This window comes from Pecten maximus, chromosome 12, assembly GCF_902652985.1.
Source record: "Pecten maximus chromosome 12, xPecMax1.1, whole genome shotgun sequence".
Lineage (NCBI taxonomy): Eukaryota > Metazoa > Mollusca > Bivalvia > Pectinida > Pectinidae > Pecten > Pecten maximus.
This window is the reverse complement of record NC_047026.1, coordinates 31,357,827-31,377,116: the sequence shown is the minus strand read 5'-3', so window position 1 is coordinate 31,377,116 and position 19,290 is coordinate 31,357,827. Positions and strand designations below refer to the sequence as shown.

At 37.3% G+C, this 19,290-nt stretch overlaps 1 protein-coding gene across 1 annotated transcript in view; it reads left to right on the top strand.

The window, feature by feature from the left end:
• The window catches only part of LOC117338985, a 39,773-nt gene extending 20,722 nt beyond the window's left edge, over positions 1-19,051 (top strand). The window contains exons 9-18 of the mRNA XM_033900350.1: positions 7,844-8,068; positions 9,857-10,217; positions 11,094-11,260; positions 12,402-12,551; positions 12,944-13,060; positions 13,414-15,210; positions 15,774-15,913; positions 16,518-16,599; positions 17,751-17,974; positions 18,616-19,051. Coding sequence (XP_033756241.1) covers positions 7,844-8,068; positions 9,857-10,217; positions 11,094-11,260; positions 12,402-12,551; positions 12,944-13,060; positions 13,414-15,210; positions 15,774-15,913; positions 16,518-16,599; positions 17,751-17,974; positions 18,616-18,744 — 3,392 coding nt within the window. The 3' untranslated portion in view covers positions 18,745-19,051. The remainder of the gene's footprint in view (positions 1-7,843; positions 8,069-9,856; positions 10,218-11,093; positions 11,261-12,401; positions 12,552-12,943; positions 13,061-13,413; positions 15,211-15,773; positions 15,914-16,517; positions 16,600-17,750; positions 17,975-18,615) is intronic.
• Positions 19,052-19,290: the final 239 nt, after the last annotated feature.

The window sequence follows — 19,290 nt, the reverse complement described above, 5'->3', positions numbered from 1 at the left end:
ACCAAGCACAAAATCGTAGATATTGATGGGATGTTAAACAATATAAACCAAATCAAAACAAACCTAGAACAAAATTATAGATGTCGATGGGACGTTAAACAATATCAGCCAAACCAAACCAAACCAAAATTTAAATCATAGATGTCGATGGGACGTTAAACAATTAGAAAACCAAGCATAAAACAAAGTCTTAAATATTGATGGGGCGTTAAACAACAGAAACCAAAACAAACCAAATCTAGAACAAAATCATAGATGTTGATGGGACGTTAAACAAACCAAACAAAACCAAACCAAATCAAAACCAAACCTAGAACAAAAGCATAGATGTTGATAGGACATTAAACAATACAAACCAAACCAAACCAAACCTAGCACAAAACCATAAATGTTGACGGTAAGTTACACATTACAAACCATACCAAACCTAGAACAAAAAACACAAACTCATACTATACAAAATGACAATGAACATGGTGTTAGCCATATATCCTACTTATTCTAAGTGATGTTGCTCTCTCATCATATACATGAACATTCTATACGCCGTACTTCCTAATCGTAAACTATTGTCTTTAATTTATTTTACTGATCAAATAAAATCCATAAAAATCTGCCTTAGTTTTGAAAAATTATATCCTGTTTTTTAAAACAAACTAACACATAATTTAAAAATAAGATATTGCTATCTAGACCATTTGCCAAATAAAAATGACAGTAAATATTATATGACATCGTAAATGATTCGACAACCTGGTACATCTATTTAGTTCAGTGTTGCATAATAATGATTAATCTCACTCTGGCCTGGTTCAATACCAGAGCTATTTACACATCTGAATCGATCGGAAATTATCACCTTTGTCGATTCGGTTTTATACCAGAGGTAGTTGCACATCTGAATCAATTAATCTTTATTGGCAGGAAATTGTAAATGACATTAAGAACTCTGTTAATATCAAAAGGAATTAGAAATTCTAATTATCTTCTGGAATATATTTTTTTGTGTGTGTGTTTACAAGATATTCAAATATCTGCTGTAGAGGTGATTCTCCTGACGTGATTGGCAATCCTTCATCTAAATCAATGTTAAACTGGCTTACTCTGCTTACAAAATCCTTCATAGTCAACTAATCAACAAAGAGGAAAAGAAAGAAACATGGCAATGTAATAAAATGTTGGTTCTCGTGCAAAAAGTATAAAAGATGACCTCTTCCGACTGAACAAAAAAACTCTTCATACACGAATCAAATTTACATTAATTGCTGTTTATATATATATATATATATATATTTATATATAACAATGTAAGTTATTACACACTAGGATGTTTATTTAATATAAACACGTGTTCTTCCAAAAATACTTTGTCAGTCGTTACATGGTAGAGATATCAAGAACGACGTTCTTTCGTTTCCCCGAAGTAACATGTGTATTTAACAGATAAAACCCGATTTTAGTATATATACTGATGTTCTGATACAGCCCTGTAATACGAGAGCTCCATACCAGATTTTAGTATATGTACTGATGTACTGATACAGCCCTGGAATACCGGAGCTCCACGTCAGATTTTAGTATATGTACTGATGTACTGATACAGCCCTGTATTACCGGAGCTCCACGTCAGATTTTAGTATATGTACTGATACAGCCCTGTAATACCGGAGCTCCACGTCAGATTTTAGTATATGTACTGATACAGCCCTGTAATACCGGAGCTCCATACCAGATTTTAGTATATGTACTGATACAGCCCTGTAATACCGGAGCTCCATACCAGATTTTAGTATATGTACTGATACAGCCCTGTAATACCGGAGCTCCACGTCAGATTTTAGTATATGTACTGATACAGCCCTGTAATACCGGAGCTCCATACCAGATTTTAGTATATGTACTGATACAGCCCTGGAATACCGGAGCTCCACACCAGATTTTAGTATATGTACTTATGTACTGATACAGCCCTGTAATACCGGAGCTCCACGTCAGATTTTAGTATATGTACTGATACAGCCCTGTAATACCGGAGCTCCATACCAGATTTTAGTATATGTACTGATACAGCCCTGTAATACCGGAGCTCCACACCAGATTTTAGTATATGTACTGATGTACTGATACAGCCCTGTAATACCGGAGCTCCATACCAGATTTTAGTATATGTACTGATGTACTGATACAGCCCTGTAATACCGGAGCTCCATACCAGATTTTAGTATATGTACTGATGTACTGATACAGCCCTGTAATACCGGAGCTCCATACCAGATTTTAGTATATGTACTGATGTACTGATACAGCCCTGTAATACCGGAGCTCCACACCAGATTTTAGTATATGTACTGATGTACTGATACAGCCCTGTAATACCGGAGCTCCATACCAGATTTTAGTATATGTACTGATGTTCTGGTACAGCCTTGGAATACCGGAGCTCCACGTCAGATTTTAGTATATGTACTGATACAGCCCTGTAGTACCGGAGCTCCACGCCAGATTTTAGTATATGTACTGATACAGCCCTGTAATACCGGAGCTCCATACCAGATTCTAGTATATGTACTGATGTACTGATACAGCCCTGGAATACCGGAGCTCCACGTCAGATTTTAGTATATGTACTGATACAGCCCTGTAATACCGGAGCTCCATACCAGATTTTAGTATATGTACTGATACAGCCCTGTAATACCGGAGCTCCATACCAGATTCTAGTATATGTACTGATGTACTGATACAGCCCTGGAATACCGGAGCTCCACGTCAGATTTTAGTATATGTACTGATACAGCCCTGTAATACCGGAGCTCCACACCAGATTGTAGTATATGTACTGATGTACTGATACAACCCTGTAATACCGGAGCTACACGCCAGATTTTAGTATATGTACTGATACAGCCCTGTAATACCGGAGCTCCATACCAGATTTTAGTATATGTACTGTTGTACTGATACAGCCCTGGAATACCGGAGCTCCATACCAGATTTTAGTATTTGTACTGATGTACTGATACAGCCCTGTAATACCGGAGCTCCACGTCAGATTTTAGTATATGTACTGATACAGCCCTGTAATACCGGAGCTCCATACCAGATTTTAGTATATGTACTGTTGTACTGATACAGCCCTGGAATACCGGAGTTCCATACCAGATTTTAGTATTTGTACTGATGTACTGATACAGCCCTGTAATACCGGAGCTCCACGTCAGATTTTAGTATATGTACTGATACAGCCCTGTAATACCGGAGCTCCATACCAGATTTTAGTATATGTACTGTTGTACTGATACAGCCCTGTAATACCGGAGCTCAACGCCAGATTTTAGTATATGTACTGATGTACTGATACAGCCCTACAATACCGGAGCTCCATACCAGATTTTAGTATATCTACTGATACAGTCCTGTAGTACCGGAGCTCCATACCAGATTTTAGTATATTTACTGTTGTACTGATATAGCCCTGTAATACCGGAGCTCCACGCCAGATTTTAGTATATGTACTGATGTTCTGATACAGTCCTGTAGTACCGGAGCTCCATACCAGATTTTAGTATATGTACTGTTGTACTGATACAACCCTGTAATACCGGAGTTCCACACCAGATTTTAGTATATGTACTAATGTACTGCTACAGCCCTGTAATACCGGAGCTCCACGCCAGATTTTAGTATATGTACTGATGTACTGATACAGCCGTGGAATACCGGAGCTCCATACCAGATTTTAGTATATGTACTGTTGTACTGATACAACCCTGTAATACCGGAGCTCCACACCAGATTTTAGTATATGTACTGATACAGCCCTGTAATACCGGAGCTCCATACCAGATTTTAGTATTTGTACTGATGTACTGATACAGCCTTGTAATACCGGAGCTCCATACCAGATTTTAGTATATGTACTGTTGTACTGATACAGCCCTGGAATACCGGAGTTCCACACCAGATTTTAGTATTTGTACTGATGTACTGATACAGCCCTGTAATACCGGAGCTCCACGTCAGATTTTAGTATATGTACTGATACAGCCCTGTAATACCGGAGCTCCATACCAGATTTTAGTATATGTACTGTTGTACTGATACAGCCCTGGAATACCGGAGTTCCACACCAGATTTTAGTATTTGTACTGATGTACTGATACAGCCCTGTAATACCGGAGCTCCATACCAGATTTTAGTATATGTACTGATGTATTGATACAGCCCTACAATACCGGAGCTCCACGCCAGATTTTAGTATATGTACTGTTGTACTGATACAACCCTGCAATACCGGAGCTCCATACCATATTTTAGTATTTGTACTGATGTACTGATACAGCCCTGTAATACCGGAGCTCCACGTCAGATTTTAGTATATGTACTGATACAGCCCTGTAATACCGGAGCTCCATACCAGATTTTAGTATTTGTACTGATGTACTGATACAGCCCTGGAATACCGGAGCTCCACGTCAGATTTTAGTATATGTACTGATACAGCCCTGTAATACCGGAGCTCCATACCAGATTTTAGTATGTGTACTGATGTACTGATACAGCCCTGTAATACCGGAGCTCCATACCAGATTTTAGTATGTGTACTGATGTACTGATACAGCCCTGTAATACCGGAGCTCCACGTCAGATTTTAGTATATGTACTGTTGTATTGATACAGCCCTACAATACCGGAGCTCCACGCCAGATTTTAGTATATGTACTGTTGTACTGATACAGCCCTGCAATACCGGAGCTCCATACCAGATTTTAGTATTTGTACTGATGTACTGATACAGCCCTGTAATACCGGAGCTCCACGTCAGATTTTAGTATATGTACTGATACAGCCCTGTAATACCGGAGCTCCATACCAGATTTTAGTATTTGTACTGATGTACTGATACAGCCCTGGAATACCGGAGCTCCACGTCAGATTTTAGTATATGTACTGATACAGCCCTGTAATACCGGAGCTCCATACCAGATTTTAGTATGTGTACTGATGTACTGATACAGCCCTGTAATACCGGAGCTCCATACCAGATTTTAGTATGTGTACTGATGTACTGATACAGCCCTGTAATACCGGAGCTCCACGTCAGATTTTAGTATATGTACTGATACAGCCCTGTAATACCGGAGCTCCATACCAGATTTTAGTATATGTACTGATGTACTGATACAGCCATGTAATACCGGAGCTCCACGCCAGATTTTAGTATATGTACTGTTGTACTGATACAGCCCTGAAATACCGGAGCTCCATACCAGATTTTAGTATTTGTACTGATGTACTGATACAGCCATGTAATACCGGAGCTCCACGCCAGATTTTAGTATATGTACTGTTGTACTGATACAGCCCTGTAATACCGGAGCTCCATACCAGATTTTAGTATATGTACTGATACAGCCCTGTAATACCGGAGCTCCACGCCAGATTTTAGTATATGTTCTGTTGTACTGATACAGCCCTGTAATACCGGAGCTTCACGCCAGATTTTAGTATATGTACTGTTGTACTGATACAGCCCTGTAATACCGGAGCTTCACGCCAGATTTTAGTATATGTACTGATGTACTGATACAGCCCTGTAATACCGGAGCTCCATACCAGATTTTAGTATATGTACTGATACAGCCCTGTAATACCGGAGCTCCATACCAGATTTTAGTATATGTACTGATGTACTGATACAGCCCTGTAATACCGGAGCTCCATACCAGATTTTAGTATATGTACTGATACAGCCCTGTAATACCGGAGCTCCATACCAGATTTTAGTATATGTACTGATGTACTGATACAGCCCTGGAATACCGGAGCTCCACGTCAGATTTTAGTATATGTACTGATGTACTGATACAGCCCTGTAATACCGGAGCTCCATACCAGATTTTAGTATATGTACTGATGTACTGATACAGCCCTGTAATACCGGAGCTCCACACCAGATTTTAGTATATGTACTGATGTACTGATACAGCCCTGTAATACCGGAGCTCCATACCAGATTTTAGTATATGTACTGTTGTACTGATACAGCCCTGTAATACCGGAGCTCCATACCAGATTTTAGTATGTGTACTGATGTACTGATACAGCCCTGTAATACCGGAGCTCCACGTCAGATTTTAGTATATGTACTGATGTTCTGGTACAGCCTTGGAATACCGGAGCTCCACACCAGATTTTAGTATATGTACTGACGTACTGATACAGCCCTATAATACCGGAGCTCCATACCAGATTTTAGTATTTGTACTGATGTACTGATACAGCCCTGTAATACCGGAGCTCCATACCAGATTTTAGTATATGTACTGATACAGCCCTGTAATACCGGAGCTCCACGCCAGATTTTAGTATATGTACTGATGTACTGATACAGCCCTGTAATACCGGAGCTCCACGCCAGATTTTAGTATATGTACTGATGTACTGATACAGCCCTGTAATACCGGAGCTCCATACCAGATTTTAGTATAGGTACTGATGTACCGGTACAGCCCTGTAATACCGGAGCTCCATACCAGATTTTAGTATATGTACTGTTGTACTGATACAGCCCTGTAATACCGGAGCTCCACGTCAGATTTTAGTATATGTACTGTTGTACTGATACAGCCCTGTAATACCGGAGCTCCACGTCAGATTTTAGTATATGTACTGTTGTACTGATACAGCCCTGTAATACCGGAGCTCCACACCAGATTTTAGTATTTGTACTGATGTACTGATACAGCCATGTAATACCGGAGCTCCACGCCAGATTTTAGTATATGTACTGTTGTACTGATACAGCCCTGTAATACCGGAGCTCCATACCAGATTTTAGTATATGTACTGATACAGCCCTGTAATACCGGAGCTCCACGCCAGATTTTAGTATATGTACTGTTGTACTGATACAGCCCTGGAATACCGGAGCTCCATACCAGATTTTAGTATATGTACTGTTGTACTGATACAGCCCTGTAATACCGGAGTTCCATACCGGAGCTCCATACCAGATTTTAGTATATGTACTGTTGTACTGATACAGCCCTGTAATACCGGAGCTCCACACCAGATTTTAGTATATGTACTGTTGTACTGATACAGCCCTGTAATACCGGAGCTTCACGCCAGATTTTAGTATATGTACTGTTGTACTGATACAGCCCTGTAATACCGGAGTTCCATACCGGAGCTCCATACCAGATTTTAGTATATGTACTGTTGTACTGATACAGCCCTGTAATACCGGAGCTCCACACCAGATTTTAGTATATGTACTGATGTACTGATACAGTCCTGTAATACCGGAGCTCCACACCAGATTTTAGTATATGTACTGATGTTCTGATACAGCCCTGTAATACCGGAGCTCCACACCAGATTTTAGTATATGTACTGATGTACTGATACAGCCCTGTAATACCGGAGCTCCATACCAGATTTTAGTATATGTACTGATGTACTGATACAGCCCTGTAATACCGGAGCTCCATACCAGATTTTAGTATATGTACTGATACAGCCCTGTAATACCGGAGCTCCATACCAGATTTTAGTATATGTACTGATGTACTGATACAGCCCTGTAATACCGGAGCTCCACACCAGATTTTAGTATATGTACTGATACAGCCCTGGAATACCGGAGCTCCACGCCAGAAAAAATATCATCCCTTGATTTGCATACTTTTTCGTCTGATGACGGACCAAAGTGCTACCAAAGTTATAAATGGAGATGCTATTTCATTGATTTCTGACCAAGTAGGCTTAAAATATCGGGCATCCACAAAGTTTATTATTTCATAGTTGGTTTATCTAAAATAGAACGTTTATTTTCCAGAAAATATCTACCTCCCGACAGCATACAGCTACAAATGCTCCAATCCAAACGTGATCTTTCCGTCCGCCAGACTCTGTGATATGACGATGGATTGTAATAGTGATAAAGATGAAAGCACTCAGGAAACACAATGCCTCCCTCGAGTTTACTCATGTGGAAGTTTGATATATGCAACAGAACAAAATACAAGCAATGTCGCCGTTAATATGGGACTTGTCCAGTACGGTAGGTTATTTATTTTGCCATGTTACTATATTCAAGGGTCAACAATACTAAACATCATTAACAAACATGGATAATCATCAAATATGTCACAATATGCGCTCTATGCGTGTGTGATCTGCGCGTGTGTTGTCAAATGTGAAGATTATGTAAAACAGGGTTGCTGGAATGGTTTTAAAGTTACATTTTTTGTATGTTGAAAGCTGTTGTTAATATAAACATGAATACCATTCCAAACCTAATGGGGAGACCAATTTTCAATGCATATGTAACAAAATGTCATCTAAATAGTAAATCCTGTGATGTTTTACAAGCCAATAAATCACTAGACTTCTCTAGTGCAATTGAACAGAGGTAACTTAATCAATTGTTACATATAGTACATCTTTGCTAGCCAAGGCTTCTGATAACGTTACAAATCCTTCGCAGATATAATCGTGTTTAAATCGTCGCACCCTGGAATCCCAGGGCATCCAATCAAATCGCGTTTTCATTCAGGCTTGGTTTTGCAGTAAACAAAACATGCGGCGCCCAGTACATAGCTACCTTCTCGACTATGTCATGACATTTTACCTAAATACAGAGACGTACAATCTTTGGGGAAACAGTCACATTGTTTGATAGAATTAATTGATCACATATAACATCAAAATGACACAAGCCTCTTCATGTGTGTAAACATCACAGAAGAAGCATATCGGTAACGCTCGTTTTCATTGGTCGAAAATGTCATGCATAAAGTGTGGTAATTTCGAATCTCCGCTAGAGGGCCAGAACTAACGACTATGTCAGAAGCATTGGTTAGCGAAGATGCATCAAGTATGGTTCATGACTAACCATGAGCCTTGCTGTTGACATGTCTATTGTTAAGCTGGGTTTTTTTCGTGTTTTTTTCTCTAATTTTTGTAAAACATGCGAAAAATGCATATTTCAGGAAAGCTTAATTCAGCTTAAAGCTTAAATCTCATATGTTGCATAATGGCCATGTCGTTACCTTTACGAGTGTCTAAAGCACACACTAGGAATATTATACTGTATATCTATTAGACTTTATTGATGTATTAACACTGATGCTATTTTGACCTTGAAGTGTAATTGGTGATTATTATTAATATTACACAAATATTGGGTATAGAGAGGCAAACAGCTTCACAAATTACATGTTAACAGCAGGGCCTATTGTTAGCTTTGATACATACTAACAATTGGTGCAGTTGCTTCTTTTTAATTTCACAAGAGTAGTGATTTATAGCGTACGGAGATATCACTAGATTTGCTATCTTAATGACGCGTTATAACACGCAATTAAAAAACTTCTTGCAAGAAAAGCTTCAAGCTAGTATTATTTGTTTTAAATTGGTAAATTGTGCGATGAAAAATGAATGCATGAAAGTATATGTATGTTTTGATATAACACCATAAAAATATAGTTTCCCAGTATGGTTGCAGAAATGTAAGGGTTTTTTTATCCAAAAAATCCCGTATTTTTAGTGTTAGAATGAGCATAATCATCAATAGTATATTAAATGATAATTTGGTTTTGAAATGCCCAAAGTCAATATTCATCTCTCAGACTGAGAAATATTCACTGTATTCATTACATCCACACTTCAAACTACACTTTGTTATCTCAAGTTCATAGCAGATCTGAGAGCCTGATCTGACTTTAATTATCTTGAATTTTTGACATACAATATGTACTTCAATAATCAATACGTTTTCAGATGATTATGCGTCACTTTTGTCGCTGATAAATTATCCTATATTTACTATATTTCTATTGTATTGAAGGAGCAACGAATGTGAATTGTACTATAAAGACTGACAGCGTGGATACGACTTGGCCATTCGAACAAGAACTAGCAACAAGGCCTTTGTCAACATATTCTGGCAGTCCTCTTATCTCCGATGCTGTATGGATAGATGTACGTACAGATACAATGACTTCAATAAATTACATCAATTTGAAAATACAACTTATGTTGGTATCCAAGGCAACTTCATGTGTACAGTACATTCGGACTTGTGGCAATGTTATGGGAAGAGCCAGGAATGAAGTCTCGGTGGAGTGGACTTCCGGTTTGAGCAAAGATCACATACACTCTTTGAATGCCTCTGTCCAAGGATGTTCGGGTTATTGCTCATTATCAGAGTAAGTACATATAGATGATCGATATGTTTTCGGTTTTACAAGAAATATAACGAAATACGTACGATTTTCACCTGGGGCCGAGGATGGTGTCTCCACTGCTTGACAAAATGGCTGATTTTGTAGTTTTCCCAGTGTTTTTGTCAGTATGATTACGTGTAAACTGATTAGACCATGCATAGCAACATGAAGCAATACAAGGCATTAATGTACTTTTACGGAAAAGGGAAAGTCGCCATTCACTCAGTGGTCTCGTTATCTCGTGTCAAATCGGCTGTAGTGGAAACAATTAAAATGGTATTTTTGCCGCACTATCGAGACCTGCTTACGAATGACCACAACGTTCTGCCCAATATGTCTATGAAAATCACCTTTGAATCAATTACGGTTCATTGTATTCGTTTATTAGCGTATGTTTCATTTTTATGTTCCTTTAAATTTCTAAATATGTTGAAGGTGTACGAAGTTACTCATACGGAAAAGTGTAGTAAATAGGTGCACTGCCAATTTTACCAGTCAACTGTTAGTGTAGTGTCTCATGCTGGTCGCATGACTACGTGGGCATGCACGGGTCCGTGTAGTTCTATTGGACAAAGGACAGCCCAATCCATATATAAAAATGTAAATCTGACGAGGAAACACTAGAACCATAAACATAGTAAAATAAGTAACAATTTAGATGTATTTTCCAGTATAAGTGCAACAAAAACCCGCGTCCCTTAATAACGGATATTTCTATAAAATGCACACGTTTTAGGTATAATCGCTTATGTTTCTTATCAGTTCCATGTGTATCACCACATTTAGTCAGTTATGTGATAAGCAATTCTCAATAAGATATTAATCATATCAATAGTGACATGTACATGTTGTCTTCAGGTGCAAGTTAAATCCATCCGTAAGGTACACACAGATTCCATCATCTCCGGACTCAGCTGAAACATACAACTGGGTAGCAATTACAAACAAGGCTCATCTTCCTGTAACCACGGTTAGATCTAGTCACATGATCATCATCGGCATATCCCCGCTGATATGTACAGAAGGTAAAACAAATGTAACAGCTTAATATATTGACAAATCGAATTTGGCGTTGTCAATGAAAATATTTTTTTTTAACAGACGACCAATCAAGATATTGAAAGTCCTTGTATAGTATACTTCATCGGTTTATTAGAAGATGCAAGAGAGAAAAAACTGAATACTTTGATATGGTACTAAAGGCATGCATTAATATTAAACATTCCTGTAAAATGCCAACAATTCATGAATAATGTTATTTCTTTTTATGACGAGGACCCGTGAGAACTGAGAAATTAATCCCCACGAATTGATGATTTTAAGGAAGGGGATACAAAATTGGATTACTTTATCTTAAATCCATTTTTCTGCTCTCTCATTTTGACATTTAAACTGTATGAAGTAACTAATGCGCGTTTTTTTGGTTGAATAGACAATTAAACATTTTCAGACAAAATTTATTATTATTCATGTGATTATTCAATGTTCCATTTTATAATTACCCGTCAACGAAGGTGGCGGGAATATACAAATGCGTTCCGTCCGTCCGTCCGGATTTGCATTCCGCAAGATGTCTTTTGCAGGAATAATCAGATTTTGATGAAACTTGCTAGGTAGACTTATTACCTAAATCCCTTGCTCAAGTTCAATAATCGTCATATTCCGCGCATATTTAATTATGCTTCTATGATCTGATTGGCTGATAGCTTTCCGCACGATATCTTCTGATTGAATAATTGGATTTTGATCAAACTTGCTTGGTAGTTTTATTACCTAAACACCTCACCCAAGTTCGATTTTTTGTCATATTCAGCGCATGGTAAATGTGGCTGTTGTGATCTGATTTGCTGATTGCTTTACTCGCGATATCTTTTGAAGGAATGATAGAATTTTGAGAAATCATGCTTGGTAGACTTATTATCAATTACGTTGATTACTGTCACAGGAACTTGATGACTTAACACAAATACATGATTCTAAGTGCTATGTCATGTGTTTATGTTTTTATGCATGTTGACCAGTTTTATTTCATGCAATACAACATTTGCATGTCTTGACGACTATGTCCTTTTTATATCTTTAAGGTTATCTCAATCTATTAAGTGTATAGACAATTTATAATTGGATGTAATGTGAGTTACCATCTTTTAAGTTGATATTTTGCAGATGCAGTGGATGTTGATCCAATGTACGCGACAAAGCCTGAATTTTGCAAAAATGGTATGATTTATTATCCACAAGATAAATGTTTGATGGACTTTGACCCAACGGGGGAGCCGACAGCATGTCGAGACCTGACTCATCTTGAAAATTGTGGTAAATCATTATAGCATGTTATGGTTATGAAATATATATTATTCTTAAAAACTCAGTTATATATTATTTGAAATTATGTCGTGTATTGACATGTTTTTTCTTCAATATTACCTACGCGATTGAAACATATATGTGAAAATTAAAAGTGATATAACAAGCCATATGACGTCAAATTCATACCGCGACGTTAAAACATGCATAATGCAAAGAGGTGTATCTCAAAATTCATTCAATGTATCACTTTATAAATTTACATGAGTCTTATATTTTATTTTTTATTGTGACAAAACAAGAACGGTTTTGGAGGAAATGCCAAAAATACTCTTAACACCTCAGGTCCTTGCTATTGATGTTTATTGATATGCTTGATGGATTGATATATATATGTACAGGAGAGTTCGAGTGCCCTGACAACTATATCAAGTGTCCTGGTTCATTCTGTCTCCACCAGAGATTCGTGTGTGATGGTAGAAGTCACTGTCCAAATCAGGAGGACGAGCTAGCGTGTGGTTAGTTCAATCTAAAATGAGAGAAAACATACTTTGTGATATCGTGCTTATCCTCTTTGGAATAAATCCTTTTTAGATCATCCGAGGTATCCAAAAACAAGGATAAGTTGCTGTAAAATAACGGAGGGGTACTATAACTGAATACAGTAAATTAAATCAAATACATATTTGCATTACATGTCACCAAGTTCAGCTTATAAGTTATTTTAATATTGATTGTACCCAGGATTCCACAGTAATTTGTTCGTTGTATATAATTGCCGGAATTGTAAGAAAACATGTTGTATCGATAAGTAAGTGGAAAATACTATCTTTATAGTAGTATCTATAATAAAACATAACTATCTTTTCAGATAGGATAATGTGCAATGGACACTACAAATGTCGTATGACATACCAGTGCATCCCCTTCAGTCAACTCTGCGATGGAGTTCGGCAGTGTCGTCGAGGTGACGATGAACTTAATTGCAGTCCCAAGTGTCCAGAAAACTGCGAGTGTCGCGGAATGACCTTCAAATGTGAAAGTCATTCAGACATCATCCTTATAAATCAGATCCATTCTGACGCTCGATGGATTGATCTGAAAACCAATATGTCTGCCTTGCGTCCACATGTTCCGGTCAAACTCCAGCTTCTCACTACGCTCCTGTTGCGAGACTGTTCTATCAAGGATTTACTTGTGGACGGGCAGTCACTCTTCCAGAATATGCCTGCTCTTCGACACCTTGATTTATCATCAAACAGGATCGAGAAACTGTATAGAGAAACATTTCAGGAAACAAAACTTAAAACACTTATTATTAGCGATAATCCATTGTCCAGCATCGAGAGAGACTTTTTCCGCGGGTTTATTTCCCTATCTAACCTGCAAATAACACAAACATCACTCAGGCTCTTGCAAACTAGTGCACCGCAGCAGTCTGTGCTGAAACATTTGACGGATCTGAAATATTTGGATCTTTCCTTTAATTTGATAGAGGAGATACCGAGGAAAGCATTTGATGATATGCGCTCATTGAAACAACTGAACCTCAGTCACAATCCGGTAACGTCTGTCGATATTTCGGCGTTTCTTGGAATGCATTCCCTTCGCGATTTAAGATTAACATACACAAATCTAAAACAAATCCGCCAGGGAACTTTTGATGACTTCACTTCATTGAATTATCTGAATATGAGTGTAGGTCATATCCAAGACATTCAAAATGGGGTATTTGCCAATCTTGGAAACTTACAAACTCTAGATATTCATTACAATCCACTTGAAATACATGAATTCATTTTCAAAGGTCTGGACAGTCTAGCATATTTATACACAGACTCATATAAAATGTGTTGTATCCGGCCAGAATCTGTGGCTAGTGGTAATTGCTTCGCGCCAAAAGAGTCCATTTCGTCGTGTTCTAACCTTGTAGGACTCGGTGTACTTAGGGTGTTTCTCTGGATCATTGGTATCACAGCAGTGGTAGGAAACATATTTGTCATTATATACCGTACAATTATTGATAGAAAGCATATAAAGAAAAGCTATTCTATGTTTGTAATCAACTTGAGCATATCCGACTTCCTGATGGGGGTTTACATGTTGATCATCGCAGCTGTTGACACTCACTATAGCGGTAGGTATGTTTCATACGACAAAACGTGGAGAGAAAGCTTCCTTTGTGCTACAGCCGGAATAATATCTATGATATCCAGCGAGATGTCCACTTTCATCATCCTCTTGATAACTGTCGACAGGTTCATCGCCATTGTCTTCCCTCTATCTAGGCGCAAGTTCACTTGGAGAGGTGCTATGATTATGGTGAGCGTGTTTTGGCTTTTAACACTTGGAATCGCTGTCACTCCTCAGGTATTCTTTCAAACATACTTTAAAGGAGAGTTCTATTCGAGGTCAGGGGTTTGCCTGGCACTGCCCCTCACCGGAGAGAGTTCGCCAGGAGACGAATATGCTGTGGCCATTTTCATCGGAATGAACAGTTTTGTTTTCTTTCTAATTTTGATGGCACAGGTATGCATCTATAGAACTATGAAAGGCAGTGGTAGCCTGGCAGCTACCCAGAACCGTAGGACGGAAATCGAAGTCGCCAAATCCTTGTTCCTGGTCGTGGCAACAGACTTTTGTTGCTGGTTTCCGATTGGAGTAATAGGTCAGTGTATTGTGTTAAAAAATTATGCCTGAACGCGAAATTATCTCAACCTAATTAACTATTAATAGTAATATTATTATTCAACTAACTGTTTCATTTGAACTGATTATACCATTTCCCTGAATGTTCTATTTAAATTGTATGGCCTACTGTATAAATTGAAATGTCTGTGTGTATTTTTTTCGTGGTTTGGAAGTTAAGAATTATTTCGTTGGTACCAACTTTCATGGTTAGCCCATGCAACAATTACATGACAAAACATTCAGCAATATTCGTTATATCTAAGATATATTCACACAGTGATACAGTATAATGGAATACCGTATATTGAGTTCAAGATTCCAATTTAGACTCATAAATCATTTTTTTCAGAAAATGGAAATCCCTGTAAATTATGGCGACAACATGAATTCCAGTCAAATCTAAATTATTTTATTTTCAAAATTGTCATAGCGTGCTATACGGAGCTTTGTACTACCTGCTCAAAAAACAGGTTTTATCACTGTAGTGAAATATATCACATACCTACCTATATATAATTGAATAAAAAATGATATTTTCAGGGGTGTGGTCCCAGACGGGAGGGGCAGTGTCCCCAGATGTGTACGCCTGGGTGATGGTACTAGTCCTCCCCTTAAACTCTGCGATCAATCCTTTCCTGTACACATATACTTATATTAAGAGGAAGAAGACCACATCTAGTGTAAGATTTAATAGTTATTCACCCGTTTCTCATCATAGTGTACGTATATAACATCCGTATCTCATTTGTTATTGTTATTATCTAAGAAATGAAAATGTCTTGTTAAGCTTCGCGTAGATACCAACTGTCTCCAGTGCTTCCCATCTAAACAAATGGCAGTTTACTATTTCGAATAAGTTCGCTGCATTTATTTTCTATATCCTTGAAAACTCCTCCGATAATACAAAAGTAACAACTCACGATATACTGCATGTGGTCTATACTTTATCAATTAATTGTTTTTAGTGTATTTCACAATCGTCAAAGGAATATATTTTAGCTATGCAACGTCGATAATAAAAGTCACGAATGGATGAGACGAAAAAGCAGGTCGTTATATAATACATAACACGTATCCATAAAAACAGGTTGAGACTAGTATTCCGGAAGGACAATATACTTCTTACACCAAAGGTGGTAATCTCTATGCTGTTCTGCAATACACATAGAAACTAACAATTCTTTTCACACAGACATATACCTATCAATATTTTGAATTGCTCAATACCGAGAACTAAACTAATGCTGATCCCATTGACGTTTCATCATATATATGTATTTCTAGACTATGCACAGCTCTACGAGTTATATTACTGACCGTGGTAGTATACTTGGATCTACGAAGAGCAGTCAACGTAAATTTTACGGTAAGCTTTTAAACCAGCCAGGTCTATACTGAAATACATTAACATTAATATTTTATGAGATTGCCTGATTTAAATCCGTTTCGGTTACATCTGTTACACTGGGGTGCCATTACTATTTTAATAATTAAAGTATTGTTATGGAAATATTCGTCTGTGAATTATCACTCGTAGATATACTGTGTCGGTGTCCCTAACGTGAACACAGAGAACCTATTGTAAATTATAGGGTTAAAGGCGGGTCCTGTAAAACAAACATTAGTTAGTTGTTTATGGGAAATACTAGTGGCATCCATATCTGTTGCGAGTAGATTGTCTGAATGGAGGGTTACATCACAGGCGTCTGCAACTGGTTTGTGTTTATAGAAAATTTTTTTATAAAAGAACAGGGGCTAATATTATTTTCTATAATCAATCTGATGCAGACGTCTTTGATTACATCATCAGATGTAATACCCGTAAGGTCAATAATCCTGTTATAACTTATGAGTAAGAGTAAGATGTGCTGTTTGTTTTATACCACAATCAATTTGAAGTGATGACTCTTACATCTTGATAAAAAAATAAAACATTTAATATGTCGTTTATATGGCTGTATTTGCAATGTAAGATTAATGTATTTTCTGAACGAATAAAACTATTTTATTGAATTAATTGTAGAAAGAAACAAACAAAGCTTATGTTGAAGGAGAAATGGTTAACTTGTAGAGTGTTTTGAAAAGTGAATAGTGTGAACTTCTGCTATCGGCATCGGGATAGTTTATTTGAATTGTTTATTCATTTTTTTATTAATATTTTTTTATTTATATCTTCCTTTATATTCATTTAAATAGACTCTCTCTTCCCCCCCCCCCCCTTTCTCTCTCTCTCCCTCTCTCTCTCTCTCTCTCTCTCTCTCTCTCTCTCTCTCTCTCTCAAATATGTAAATATATGTCATCTTGTAAAAATGAATGTATTATATGTATGTAAAATTATATAGAGAAAGGGCTTAATATAAGCTTGATAACATGTGCCCAATTCCCATGTATATATTAAGATACAATAAAATATGTTTAAATCAAATATCTATTGAACATTTACGACTGAACGATTTATATTGTTTTCTGTAATAACTTTAATTTTTCATGTTTTGGATTCATTTCATTATTTTACAGATTCGCAGCAGACGAATGCAATAAAGGAAATATATTTCAGTAAATTATTTGAAAGAAATGGATGTATTTCCCTTGAAACGCACATACGGGACCAACTACTGTCGCCTACAGAGGCCTTTCAGATCGCACGATATGTCATCAAAAGTCTCTCATTCCTACACGAACGGGGCATCATTCACGGCAACGTATGTAAGGAGTGTGTCTTCATCAAAATACCCGGACAGGTAGTATTATTATTATAGTTCTATATACGGCATACACGTGTACGCAGAAATACTAATGTCTTGGCTGCATAATTTACTATTTCGTACATTATTAAGACATTGGTAGTTATTATTTTGAATATCACTTTTTACAAAACGTGAAGTGATATAGGTATCGTTAAAACACAATTACAATAGACTATTATGTGTAGAAAATAATCACATTGATAAAAACTGAATTTTAAATTTATTTTTTTAGAATTTCCTATGCATGCCGCCAAATGAAGTTAATATTATGCATAAAACAACAAGTCAGCGGGTTATTCAGAAAAATAAAAGTAAACATATTCAGAAAGAGAACATCAACGCTTCAATCGCAAAATATTAAATTACAAACTTTGATATGTCGACTACGAGGCAGCATGAAGCATACAGTAGTTGTCTCCCTTGCTTTGAGTTGTATTATTAAGTGATAACGTTTCAGTCCTAGTTTTAGTGTAGTATCCTATGTATATTTCTTAGCATTATGTATTTTAACAGGTGTGCGACAGTTCCAGTCGTAAATATCGAGTTCCATGTATATGTACATTTATGTACATTGCATGTGGTTACCAATTTGTGTGTTAAAACTAAGAATTTGCATCATCTCTATTGTTGATCAGATCGTGAGACGTGCTACACTTGTGATGGACGCCAAGTTGATATCAACACAACACGAGGGACCTCATGTAGACATGCAGCAATATGGAATGTTGATAAAGACACTTCTACGGAAACTAAACAAACGTTAGGATCGCGAAATCTACGAGCACTTTCTATGGAAACTGACCAAATGTTAGGATCGAGCAAATTAAACTGTCCATGGAAAGGATCGCGAATTTAAGCAACGAGCATTTTCTATGGAAACTGAATAAACATCGAGATCACAAAATCAGCGTGACGTCTTTTACAGAGATTAATCTTAAGGATAGTGTAATGCACTAATACATTTTATGTAGACTTGACAAAAGTTGAATGACGTAATATGTGAAAAACATTTCTTTGTAGACTGGAGAGAAGTCAGAACGGCGTAATTTGTGAGAACATTTCTATGGAGAGAAGAGAAAAGTCAGAATGGCGTGAATTTTGAAAATATTTTGAGAAAAGTCAGAATGACGTATTATGTGAGAATATTTCTATGTAGACTGGAGAAAAGTCAGAATGACGTAATATGTGATAACATTTCTATGTAGACTGGAGAGAAGTCAGAATTATGGCGTGATCTGTGAGAATATTTCTTTGTAGACTGGAGAGAAGTCAGAACGGCGTGATTTGTGAGAACATTTCTTGGTAGACTG